Source organism: Hemitrygon akajei, chromosome 15 (assembly GCF_048418815.1).
Source record: "Hemitrygon akajei chromosome 15, sHemAka1.3, whole genome shotgun sequence".
In the NCBI taxonomy this organism is placed as follows: Eukaryota; Metazoa; Chordata; class Chondrichthyes; order Myliobatiformes; family Dasyatidae; genus Hemitrygon; species Hemitrygon akajei.
The window spans coordinates 4,730,193-4,744,056 of NC_133138.1; the positions used below are offsets into that span (position 1 = coordinate 4,730,193).

A 13,864-nucleotide genomic window follows, 5' to 3' on the forward strand; every position below is an offset into this window, starting at 1 on the left:
CACACCTACCCTCACACCTCCTCCCTCTCTACCATTCAGGGCCCAAAACAGTCATTCCAGTGAGGCGACGCTTTACCTGTGAGTCTGTCTACCGTATCGAATGCTTCTGGTGTGGCCTCCTGTGTACTGGCGAGACCCAATGTAGATTGGAAGACTGTTTCGCCGAGCACCTATGCTCCATCCGCCAGAACAAAACAGGACCTCCCAGTGGCCACCCATTTTAATTATGCCTCCCACTCCCATTCTGAAACATCAGTCCATGGCCTCCTCTACTGCCACGATGAGGCCACACTCAGGTTGGAGGAGTAACGCCTCATATTTCATCTGGGTAGCTTCCAAACTGATGGCACGAACATTGATTTCTTGAACTTCCAGTGATTGATCCCCTCTCCTTCACCATTCCCCATTCCCATTTCCCCCTCTCACCTTATCTTCTTACCTGTATCACCTCCCTCTGGTGCTCCCTCCCCTTCCCATGTTCTTCTGCCCTCTCCTATCAGATTCCCTCTTCTCCAGCCCTTTATCTCTTTCACCTATTGGCTTCCCAGCTCTTTACTTCACCCCTCCCCCTCTCCCAGTTTCACCTTTCACCTGCCAGCTTGTACTTATTCATCCCCTTCCCTCAGCACCTTTCTCTGACTTCTCATCTTTTTCTCCGGTCCTGATGAAGGGTCTCAGCCCGAAACGTCGACTGTACTTTCTTTCCATAGATGCTGTGTGACCTGCTGAGTTCCTCCAGCACTTTGTGTGTGTTATTTAATTATTATTATTTTTGTTGTTTGTCCATCCCGTTGGGTGTGGACTTTTATTGATTCTGTAACGGTTCTTGGATTTACTGAGTATGCCCACAAGAAAACTAATCTCAGGATTGTATCTGGAGACATGCATGTCCTTTGATAATAAATTTACTTTGAACCTTGAACCTCTATCTCAAAAGATTCAGGATCCAACCGTGGTTAAGAAGGCATATGGTGTGTTGGTCTTTATTAGTCAGGAGATTGAGTTCAAGAGCCACAAGGTAATGTTTCAACTCTATAAAACCCTGGTTAGACCACACTTGGAGTATTGTGTTCAGTTCTGGTCACCTCATTATTGGAAGGAAGTGGAAGATGTAGAGAATTATAGCTTTAGAACAAGGTATGAGGTGATCCACTTTGGAAGGTTGAATCTGAAGACAGAATACACTGTATTCTCAGCAGTGTGGAGAAACCGGGGGATCTTGGGGTCCACATCCATAGATCCCTCGAAGATGCTGCGCAAGTTGACAGGGTAGTTAAGAATGTGTTTGGTGTTTTGGTCTTCATTTGTTGGGGATTGAGTTCAAGAGCCGTGTGGTAATATTGCAGCTCTAAACTCTGCTTAGACTGCACTTGGAGTGTTGTGTTCAGTCCTGGTCACCTTTTTGTAGGAAGGATGTGGAAGAGGGTGCAGAGGAGATTTACAAGGATTAGAGAGCATGTCTTACGAGGATAGGTTGAGTGAGCTGGGGCTTTTCTCTTTGGACAGAAGGACAATGAGGTGACTTGAAGATAATAAAAGGCATAGATAGAGTGGACAGTCAGAGACTTTTTTCCAGGGTGAAAATTGCTAATTTCAAGGTGATTGGAATAAAGTACAGGAGGATGTCAGGTATAGATTTGTTACACAGAGAATGATGGATGTGTGGAACACATTGCCAGGGGTGGTGGGAGAGAACGTCTGCCACAAGTAATTTCCACCCCCCCCCCCACCCCAATAGCCTTGTAATTTTCATTATCTCTGTCCGGCAGTGCTGACTGGGTGCAGGTCCTTTGTGGAAAAATTAATGTTGGGGGATGGGGAGAGTGCGGTCTCCTGGAAAATGGTTAGTCGTTTTGACTTTGCTGCATAATGTTATTGTGATGAATGTACATGTGGTCAATTGTGAAGGGGGATGTGGTTTTGTGTAATTGTTCAGGTTTATGGTAACAACTTCCCCACTTTCCAAAGAATGGACGTCCCTTTACTCCCAGCATGCGAAGATTGCTGATTACAGTTCTCAGGTTCTCTTTTGATAGGTGGAGAGAGAAAGACCATGGTAAGATGTATTACTTTCAGACTGAAGTTTAGGAGCTGTGATCCTCAAGGTCCGATAGTATATATCTGTATTTTCTCTTTTGTCATTTTTGCTATTTTGTTCCACTGTAAAGATTTTTGCACTTTTTCTAAAAGCTTTCCTCCTTTGGAACACAATAAACACCTTTGCTTGATTGTGATTTTGTGGCCTGTCGCCTGAGTTTTAAAATCCATACCTTCATAAGGGCACGCGACCCTCACCAAAACTCGACGTTGTGACACAGGGATGGTACTAGAGGCAGATACATTAGGAATGTTTAAGAGACTCTTAGATAGGCACTGATGAAAGAGAAAGAGAGGGTTACGTGGGAGGGAAGGGCTAGATTGATCAGAGTAGGTTAAAGGGTTGGCACAACGTTGTGGATTGAAGGGCCTGTACTGGCTGTCTTCCATGTTTATGGGTTCATTGTCCGTTCAGAAACCTGACGGCAGAGGGGAAGAAGCTGTTCCTGAATCATTGAGTGTATGTCTTCAGGCTCCTGTACCTCCTCCCTGATGGTAGCGATGGGAAGAGGGGTCTTCAGGCTCCTGTACCCCCTCCCTGATGGTAGCAATGGGAAGAGGGGTCTTCAGGCTCCTGTACCCCCTCCCTGATGGTAGTGATGAGAAGAGGGGTCTTGAGGCTCCTGTACCTCCTCCCTGATGGTAGCGATGAGAAGAGGGGTCTTCAGACACCTGTACCTCCTCCCTGGTGGTAGTAATGAGCAGAGGGGTCTTCAGACTCCTGTACCTCCTCCCTGATGGTAGCAATGGGAAGAGGGGTCTTCAGGCTCCTGTACCTCCTCCCTGGTGGTAGCAATGGGAAGAGGGGTCTTCAGGCTCCTGTACCTCCTCCCTGATGGTAGCAATGAGAAGTGGGGTCTTCAGGCTCCTGTACTCCTCCCTGGTGGTAGTGATGAGCAGACGATGTCTGAACGGTCAAACCAGTTCCTGACTTGGCACCAGAGGATTGATTAAACAGTTCCACTGATCTGAATGAAGGAATTAAGTTAATGAAACTTGGGAACTTCATATTGAGCTGCAACTTAATTAAGAGTTATTGAATAAATGGATTATTTTGCCATAAATATTAAATACTTCCAATGGTGTGCAACTCAAATGGCCTCTGACAGCCAAGTCCAGCTCCTGGCCTTTGTGTACGGTTTAACTATTAAACCCAACGGAACTGTTTCTACTGACAGGAGAAGGGGCAAAGGCAGATTACTGGCGCCTTAAAACCAGTTGCTTCGGGCAGATGAGGCTAGTCAGCTCTGCTTGGTAGCTCATCTAAGAGAAGGAAATTGCTGATCTCAAATGCCTGCTGCCTTGGAGCTATACCTACTCATCGGAGTAAACCCAGAGCGGGAGTCTGTAAGGCCGTCTTATGTTGAGTTCAACACTGACTGGCAACATAACTGGTGCCAAACTATACCGGGCTCTGCCGTTCCTTTGGATTCATCAGCTATGTGGAGAGGGGGAGCCTGCTATAGGGGCAATACATATCGTACACCCCTGGCGTGTGTATCACGCAGACAGCTGGGACGCAACGTCCATGGTCAACCCCAGCCGACAGAAATGAAGTTACTCACTAATATTAAATCTGTCATATTGCAACAACTTGCAGCAATTTTGTGACAGGACTGTTGAGAAACAGGAGCTGCTTTTGCAGCGGTTCATTCTGGTTCTGCTCCGTGGCCCAGTTAGCGCCAGCTTTCAGCGAAATGCGGTCTGCTACGTGCTTGAGGTTAGCAGCTTGTCAGAAAGGGGGAAATCCACAGAACAGCTCTGACCAAGTGCTTGTTCTGTAACCCTTTCATTGCCGTGGCTTCTCAAATACCTTTACCATAAACACCTTTGCACTGAATGTGCTATTGCGGCCTGTCGTATACCTTGGCCATTACAACATCATTATCATGATGTTGGCCATCATGGTCTTTGGCCATGATGGTTCTTTACATTTTTCTACAGAAGTGGCTTGCCAATTTTATTTTGGGCAGTGTCTTTACAAGTCGGGTGACCCCGTTGGTAAGATGGCGGCGTGTGTAGACACACGCTGGCCTCTTGCTGGCCAGCCAAAGATGGTTTTTCCTTTGCTGAATGTGTTTTTATTTATTGAAAGTCATTACTGGAGTCCAGTAACTATGGGTACAGCAGGTCTACTGCTCGGAGTAGCCAGTGGCACTTTGGTGAAGGGGGGGGGGGGCAGCTGCCTGGTTATGGAAGGAGCGTCCAGGCCGTGGAGGAGCTGGAATGGGTTTGCAGGAGCTCAACTGGGTGTAGACCAGGCTGCTGTCTGCTAGTCGAAGGCAATGAATTTGACGTGTGAAGGTGGTGTGCAGAGAAGCCACGAGCGACTGACCTGGATTTTTTGTTTGCGATTGCAAGACCCTGTTGGACATCGATTGCCGCAGTCGTTTTCTTTGTTCGATGGCGAGACAGCAGTGTCACCTCTGCTGTAATGAGGACTAGGCCACAAGTCGTGGGCTTGCCTGCTGCTGCGGTCCAGCTGAGGCGGTGTAGTGTGGCGTCCACGTTTGGTTGGGGGTCAGTGCTGCCTTCCAGTGTTGGATCAGTGGAATTATGGGCTAGACTGCTGGGAACCATCAAACTGTGGGACTTTTTGCTCAGGATTTTCTTCCATGACTATGTTTCTTTTCTCTCTCTCATTATTTAGGATGCAGGCATACGTTTTTATACCTTGTCTTGTTCAGCTGCATTCATGTATGGTTTGAGTGATAATTAAACTTATTTGACTATCAATAATCTTCAGAGATTCCTTGCCTGACGTCAATGGTCGCATAACTAGGACTTGTGATATGCGCCAGCTGCTCGTACGACCATCCACCACCTGCTCCCATGGCTTCATAATACTCTGTTCAGGGGCTAAGCAGGTGCTACACCTTGCCCAAGGGTGACCTGCGGACTAGCGGAGGGAAGGAGCACCTTATGCTCCTTTGATAGAGATGTATCTTCATCCATTACGTACTGAAGTACAAAAGCAAAGATGTGGTGCTGAGGCTTTACAATCCATTGGTCAGGCTGCATTGGGAGCAGTTTTGGGCCCCTTATCTAAGAAAGGATGTGCTGGCATTGGAGAGGCTCCAGAAGAGGTTTACAAGAATAATCCTGGGAATAAAAAGGTTAATGTATGAGGAGGAACACACACAAAATGCTGGTGGAACACAGCAGGCCAGGCAGCATCTCTGGGGAGAAGCACTGTCAATGTTTCGGGCCGAGACCCTTCGTCAGGACTAACTGAACAAAGAGATAGTGAGAGATTTGAAAGTGGGAGCGGGAAGGGGAGATCCGAAATGATAGGAGAAGACAGGAGAGGGAGGGATGAAGCTGAGAGCTGGAAAGGTGCAAACACGAGGAAATCTGCAGATGCTGGAAATTCAGACAACACACACAAAATGCTGGTGGAACACAGCAGGCCGGGCAGCATCTATAAGGAGAAGCACTGTCGACGTTTCGGGCCAAGACCCTTCGTCAGGACTAACTGAAGGGAAAGATAGTAAGAGATTTGAAAGTAGTGGGGGGAGGGGGAAATGTGAAATGATAGGAGAAGACCAGACGCGGTGGGATGAAGCTGAGAGCTGGAAAGGTGATTGGCAAAAGTGATACAGAGCTGGAGAAGGGAAAGATCATGGGACGGGAGGCCTCAGGAGAAAGAAAGGAGTGGGGGGGAAGCACCAGAGGGAGATGGAGAACAGGCAGGGTGATGGGCAGAGAGAGAGAAAAAAACAAACAACTAAATATGTCAGGGATGGGGTAAGAAGGGGAGGAGGGGCATTAACAGAAGTTAGAGAAGTCAATGTTCATGCCATCAGGTTGGAGGCTACCCAGCCGGTATATAAGGTGTTGTTCCTCCAACCTGAGTGTGGCTTCATCTTGACAGTAGAGGAGGCCATGGATAGACATATCAGAATGGGAATGGAACGTGGAATTAAAATGTGTGGCCACTGGGAGATCCTGCTTTCTCTGGCGGACTGAGCGTAGGTGTTCAGCGAAACGGTCTCCCAGTCTGTGTCGGGTCTCCCAGCCTGCACCGGGTCTCACCAATATATAAAAGGCCACACCGGGAGCACCGGACACAGTATACCACACCAGCCAACTCACAGGTGAAGTGTCGCCTCACCTGGAAGGACTGTCTGGGGCCCTGAATGGTGGTGAGGGAGGAAGTGTAAGGGCAGGTGTAGCACTTGTTCCGCTTACAAGGATAAGTGCCAAGAGGGAGATCGGTGGGAAGGGATGGGGGGGGGGGGGGGAGTGGACAAGGGAATCATGTAGAGAGCTGGAAAGGTGATTGGTAAAAGGGATACAGAGCTGGAGAAGGGAGAGGATCATGGGACGGGAGGCCTAGGGAGAAAGAAAGTGGGAGGGGAGCACCAGAGAGAGATGGAGAGCAGGTAAGGAGTGATTGTGAGAGGGGGGGGGGGAGAGAGAGAGAGAGAGAGAGAGAGAGAAATAAATAAAAGGGAAATAATAAAATGAATGAATAAATAAATAAATGAATGAATGAATAAGGGATGGGGTAAGAAGGGGAGGAGGGGGATTTACGGAATTTAGAGAAATCAATGTTCATGCCATCAGGTTGGAGGTTCAGCGAAATGGTCTCCCAGTCTTTTTTCTCTCTCTGTCCCTCTCACAATCACTCCTTACCTGCTCTCCATCTCTCTCTGGTGCTCCCCTCCCCCTTTCTTTCTCCCGAGGCCTCCTGTCCCATGATCCTCTTCCTTCTCCAGCTGTGTATCACTTTTGCCAATCAACTTCCCAGCTCTTAGCTTCACCCCACCCCCTCCTGTCTTCTCCTATCATTTCGGATCTCCCCCTCTCCCTCCCACTCTCAAATCTCCTACTATCTCTTCCTTCAGTTAGTCCTGACAAAGAGTCTCAGCCTGAAATGTCAACTGTACTTCTTCCTATAGATGCTGCCCGGCCTGCTGCGTTCCACCAGCATTTTGTGTGTGTTGTTTGAATTTCCAGCATCTGCAGATTTCCTCGTGTTAACACACGAGGGGCATTTGATTGTTCTGGTCCTGTACTCGCTGGAGTTTAGAAGGGGTGGAGGGGTGGGTGGGGAACTCAGTGAAAACTACCAAACATTGAAAGGCCTAGAGAGAGTGGATGTGGAGGGAATGTTTCCTATATTGGCTAAGTCTAGGACCAGAGGGCACGGCCTCAGAATATCCATTTAGAACAGAGATGAGGAGGTGTTTCTTTAGCTATTGATGGTGGTTCTTTGGAATTCATTGCCACAGATGGCTGTGGAGACCATAAAGCAGGAGCAGGAGCAGAATTAGGCCATTTGGCCCGTCAAGTCTGCTCCGCCATTCCATCATGGCTGATTTATTATCCCTCTCAACCCCACTCTCCTGCCTTAGTCCCGTAACCTTTGATGCCCTGACTAATCGAGAACCTATCAACCTCCACTTTAAATATACCCAGTGACTTGGCCTCCAGGCAGAGAATGGCTGGATATGGAGCATTTGCAGTGTCATGTACCCCGTGACCGGGTCACCGAACCAGCAGAAATGGAATACACGTTGGAGTCTGGTATTACTGTAACTAATAGTGTTTATTAGTAAACTAAGTAATACAGTACTATAAAATGCAAATATATATAAAACAGGTTAGCAATGATATACACAGAAATGTGGAAATAGGAATCAAAACCAAGCTCTTTCAAAGTCTAGGGGTAAATGAATAGTCTTACGATGGTGCAGAGTTCAGTTCAGTTTAGTTTAGTCGAGGTAGTTCTGGTGTACCGTTAGAGAGAGAGAGAGCGAGAGGTGATGCCGTTGCCGTCGATCTTCCCGTTGTCTTCCTGTTGCGGTCACCGACTGTGACTGTACCAGACATGACTGTTCTTCAGTGTTAGGCCTGTCACCCAGGCAAGGGTGGACACACAAACAAGCCCCCACCAGTCGCACCTTCACACACTGTGAGCCTCTGATCGATTCCCCCGAATCGATCCTCCAAACCCCCACCTTCTCGTGGGTGCACAATGCTCTTTCAGTGTCCCGTGGTGTGTCTGCTTGTGTCTTCGCAGACCTGCTTTTTATCTCCCCTTGCAGGCCACCGGCCATCCATCAGCTGGTCCTGCCTCGCTGTCTCAGCAAGAATCCTCGCAAGCAGGCAGAGAAAGTGTCCTTGAAGCAAAGGTAAACAATCAGCCAAGGAGCCATAATATTAAATCATCTCTCTCGCTCTCATCTGCAGCAGGATACCTCCCCCCTCTTCTTCTCCCTCTCTCTCTCATTAGCAGCATAGTTCACAGGGGGGGTCAGCTCTAGACCCCATCTTAGCTTGCTTTGGTCATCACAGCAGAAAGAAAAGATGTAATATAATTATATAGAACTTAAAACACTACAGCACAGTGCAGATCCTTTGGACCATGATGTTGTGCTGACCTACATAAACCAACTTTCTAACCCTCTCCTCCCACATAACTGTTTTTTCATCATCCATCTAAGAGTCTCTTAAATGCCCATAACGTGTGTGCCCCTGCCACAGGCCCCTGGCGGTTCTGGTGCCCTTGCCACTGGCCCTGGCAGTGCGTTCCAGGCATGGTGAGTTGCCATGCTCTACTGTTCTACATTCTGTGTTAATTGGGTCATATTATTTCTTGTGACTGTATGGTTTTCTGCTATCATAATTGTATATGCTGTAGGTGCCTTGTGCCTGTTGGTACTGTGGTATGCAGCCTGGCCCTGGAGGAATGCTGTTTTGTTCGGCTGTATTCATGGGTTTGGTTGAATGGCGTAGAGTCAGTATGGATAGAACTGAGAAATTGTAAGGGCAAAAAGACCCTAATGGCAGTTATCTACAGGCCCCCAAATAGTAGCCTGGATAGAAGGTGCATGTTGAGTCAAGAGCTAAAATTAGCATGTCACAAAGGTAATACTACGGTTGTTATGGGGGATTTCAACATGCAGGTAGACTGGGAAAATCAGGTTGGTACTGGACCCCAAGAAAGGGAGTTTGTGGAGTGCCTCCGAGATGGATTCTTAGAGCAGCTTGTACTGGAGCCTACCAGGGAGAAAGCAATTCTGGATCTAGTGTTGTGTAATGAACCGGATTTGATAAGGGAACTCAAGGTAAAGGAGCCATTAGGGGGTAGTCACTATAATATGGTAAGTTTTAATCTACAATTTGAGAGGGAGAAGGGAAAACTGGAAGTGTCAGTATTACAGTTGAACAAAGGGGACTATGGAGCCATGAGGGTGGAGCTAGCCAAAGTTGACTGGAAGGATACCCTAGCAGGGAAGACAGTGGAACAACAATGGTAGGTATTTCTAGGAATAATACAGAAGGTACAGGATCAGTTCATTCCAAACAGGAAGAAAGACTCTAAGGGGAGTAGGGGGTAACCGTGGCTGACAAGGAAAGTCAAGGACAGTTTAAAAATAAAAGAGAAGTATAACATAGCAAAAATGAGCGGGAAGCCAGAGGATTGGGAAACTTTTAAAGAGCAACAGAAGATAACTAAAAAGGCAATACGGGGAGAAAAGATCAGGTACGAAGGTAAGCTAGCCAAGAATATAAAGGAGGATAGTAAAAGCTTCTTTAGGTATGTGAAGAGGAAAAAATTAGTTAAGACAAAAGTTGGGCCCTTGAAGGCAGAAACGGGTGAATTTATTATGGGGAACAAGGAAATGGCAGACGAGTTGAACGGGTACTTTGAATCTGTCTTCAGTAGGGAAGACACAGACAATCTCCCAGATGTAATAGTGGCCAGAGGACCTAGGGTAATGGAGGAACTGAAGGAAATTCACATTAGGCAGAAAATGGTGTTGGGTAGACTGATGGGACTGAAGGCTGATAAATCCCCAGGGCCAGATGGTCTGCATCCCAAGGTACGTAAGGAGGTGGCTCTAGAAATCGTGGAATCATCGGTAATCATTTTCTAATGTTCTATAGATTCAGGATCAGTTCCTGAGGATTGGAGGGTAGCTAATGTTATCCCACTTTTTAAGAAAGGAGGGAGAGAGAAAACGGAATTATAGACCAGTTAGCCTGACATCAGTGGTGGAGAAGATGCTGGAGTCAATTATAAAAGACGAAATAGCGGCACATTTGGAAATCAGAAACAGGATCGGTCCGAGTCAGCATGTATTTACGGAGGGGAAATCATGCTTGACTAATCTTCTGGAATTTTTTGAGCATGTAACTATGAAAATGGACAAGGGAGAGCCAGTGGATGTAGTGTACCTGGACTTTCAGAAAGCCTTTGATAAGGTCCCACATAGGAGATTAGTGGGCAAAATTAGAGCACATGGTATTGGGGTTAGGGTACTAATGTGGATAGAAAACTGGTTGGCAGACAAGAAACAAAGAGTAGGGATTAACAGGTCCTTTTCAGAATGGCAGGCAGTGACTAGTTGGGTACTGCAAGGCTCGGTGCTGGGACCGCAGCTATTTACAATGTACATTATTGGTTTAGATGAAGGGATTAAAAGTAACATTAGCAAATTTGCTGATGACACAAAGCTGGGTGGCAGTGTGAAATATGAGGAGGATGTTATGAGAATGCAGGGTGGCTTGGACGGGTTGGGGGAGTGGGCAGATGCAGTTTAATGTGGATAAATGTGTGGCTGTCCACTTTGATGGCAAGAACGGGAAGGCAGATTACAATCTGAATGGTGTCAAGTTAGGAAAAGGGGAAGTACAATGAGATCTAGGTGTTCTTGTACATCAGTCACTGAAAGTAATGCAGGTACAGCAGGCAGAAAAGAAAGCTAATGGCACGTTGGCCTTCATAACAAGGGGAGTTGAGTATAGGAGCAAAGAGGTCCTTCTGCAGTTGTACAGGGCCCTGGTGAGGCCACACCTGGAGTATTGAGTTCAGTTTTGGTCTCCAAATTTGAGGAAGGACATTCTTGCTATTGAGGGAGTGCAGCGTAGGTTCACGAGGTTAATTCCCAGGATGGCGGGACTGTCATATGTTGAAAGATTGGAGCGACTGGGCTTGTATTTGTTGGAATTTAGAAGGGTGAGAGGGGATCTGATTGAAACATAAGATTATTAAGGGATTGGATACGCTAGAGGCAGGAAACATGTTTCCGATGTTGGGGGAGTCCAGAACCAGAGGCCACAGTTTAAGAATAAGGGGTAGGCCATTTAGAACGGAGTTGAGGAAAAACTTTTTCACCCAGAGAGTTGTGGATCTATGGAATGCTCTGCCTCAGAAGGCAGTGGAGGCCAATTCTCCGGGTGCTTTCAAGAAAGAGTTAGATAGAGCTCTTAAAGATAGCAGAGTCAAGGGATATGGGGAGAAGGCAGGAATGGGTTACTGATTGTGGATAATCAGCCATGATCACAGTGAATGGCGGTGCTGGTTCGAAGGGCTGAATGGCCTACTCCTGCACCTATTGTCTATTGACAATTAAACTTGAACTAATGGCCACTGTAAATACCACAAGTGTGTAGGATAATTGCAGAAGGGATTGAAAGGATAGACACTAATCATCCTGTCTCCTCCCTGTGCAGCACTTGCCACGTGCATTGGAGTCCTCTACCTGGGCGGCAGGTACAAGTACTTCAAAGGCTATGCTGAATCAGCTCAAAAAAGGTAAGAAGAAATAACAACAGGGGCTCATAAAGACTAAAGATTAGCTTTATTTGTCACACGTACATGGAAACATCGAAACATACAGTGAAATGCGTTGTTTGCGTCAGTGACCAACACAGTCCGAGGATGTGCTGTGGTCAGCCTGGAAGTGCCAACTGAGCAGGCCCACAACTCACTCACCCTAACTGTCTGTCCTTGGAAACTGGGGTACCCAGAGGAAACCCACATAAAGCAGGGTGAACAGAAATGCTCCTCACAGAGAGCCTCAAGCCACTGTGTAATGACCTGATCTGTAGAAGTGTGCAAGACAAGTTTTTCTCTGTCTCTCAGTACATGGAACAATAATAAACCAATATCCAATTCCAATTCCTTGGAACTTCTCCCCACTCACCTTTAATACATGTCCTGTAAAGTAAATTTAATATCAAGTACATATATGTCACCACATACAGTCCTGAGATGCCTTTTCTAGCGACCATACTCATTAACTCCAATCAGTGACTGAGCACACCAACAGAGCAGAGCAGACAACCAGTGTGCAAAAGCCAATAAATTGTGTAAATACAAAACGAGGCAATAATAATAAATAAATAACCAATAATTATCAATAACATGAGATTAAGAGTCCTTGAAAGTGACTTTCTTCTCTTTTCTTAGGTTACCTCCACTGTACTTCAGTGCCAAGATGCTGTGGATTCTTGTTGGGATGTCCTCAGTTGGTGTCCTGAGCCAGCTTTCGTCCCAGTACCTGGGCTACAATCCCATGGCATCAGCAAAATCTCTCCTTCCGTTCTAAGCAGACGCTTTTTCCGGCAGAACCATTCTGGGCCAAGGATCTCAAGGTGACCTTTCCCATATGTTAATGTGATGGACTGATCCAACCACAGCCTTGTGTTGGCTCTCCTCTCCCAGCCAAAGTGTCCAGGGTTGTAGCTGTGCAGCAGAGAGCCACAAGAAACCTCACCCAACAGGTCTCCTTCACAGAATCAGCATGCCTCTGTGATCAGTGCAAAAACATGTAAAAGCAAATAAATTTGACAGATTTTATTTTTAAAACATTTACTGGGTGTAAATTATTTATTTTTAAATGCATACTATTCTGTTTGCCCCATTACGGCCTCATTTGGAGTATTGTGAACAGTTTTGTGCCTTCTATCTAAGAAAGGATGTGCTGACATTGGAGAGGGTTCAAAGGAGGTTCACGGAAATGACTCCAGGATTGAATGACTTATCAGATGAGGAGCATTTGAGGCCTCTGGGCCTCTACTCACTGGAATTCTGAAGAATGAGGGGTGAATAATTGAAACCTATCGAATGTTAAAAGGCCTCGATACAGTGGATGTGGAGAGGAGGTTTCCTATGGTGGGAGAGTCCAAGACCAGAGGACACAGCCTCAGAGTGGAGGGATGTCAAGAAAATCTGTGGAAGGTGTTGCACAGATGTCTGTGGAGGCCAAGTCATTGGGTATATTTAAGACACAGGTTGATACTTGAATTCTTGAATAGTCAGGGTGTGAAAGGATACAGAGAGAAGGCAGGAGGTTGGGTCTGAGAGGGAAATGGATCAGCCATGGTGAAGTGGCTGTTCAGACTCAATGGGCCAAATGACCCAATTTTCCTCCTTTGTCTTATGGCCTTATTATAGAAAGGGTGTTGAGGCTTTGGAGAGAGTGCAGAAGAGTTTCACTGGGATGTTGACTGGATTAGAAGGATGTGCTATCTTTGTATGGACAATCTTTGAGTGTTTTCTCTGGAGCAGCAGAGGCTGAGGGGAGATCAGATAGAGGTTCATAAGATAATGGGAGGCATAGATAGAGTAGACAGTGTCTTTTCCCCAGGGTTGAAATACTGTATCTAATACCAGAGGGCATGCATTTAAGGTGAGAGGGGGTAAATTCAAAGGAGATGTGAGGGGCAAGTTTTTTTTTTACACACAGAGTGGTGGGTGCCTGGAATGCACTGCCGGGGGTGGTGGTAAAGGCAGATACATTAGGGATTTCTAAAATACGTTTAGATAGGCAGATGGATGTGAGAAAATGGAAGGGTTTGGACATTGTGTAGGCAGAAGGGATTTGATTACTAATTTAATTGGTTTAGCATAACATTGAAGGCTGAAAAACCTGTTTGTTCATGTGCTGCACTGGTCTATGTTCTAAATAATGGGTTGGGGGAACAAACAATTTTCTTTGCCTTCTCCTTTTTAGTTGAAGCTGGTAAC

At 46.5% G+C, this 13,864-nt stretch overlaps 1 protein-coding gene across 1 annotated transcript in view; it reads left to right on the plus strand.

Moving 5' to 3' along the window:
• Positions 1-12,705, plus strand: part of ltc4s (leukotriene C4 synthase) — a 33,690-nt gene extending 20,985 nt beyond the window's left edge. The window contains exons 4-5 of the mRNA XM_073067083.1: positions 11,566-11,647; positions 12,305-12,705. Of these exons, the coding sequence (XP_072923184.1) occupies positions 11,566-11,647; positions 12,305-12,443 (221 nt within the window). The 3' untranslated portion in view covers positions 12,444-12,705. The remainder of the gene's footprint in view (positions 1-11,565; positions 11,648-12,304) is intronic.
• The last annotated feature ends 1,159 nt before the right edge of the window (positions 12,706-13,864 follow it).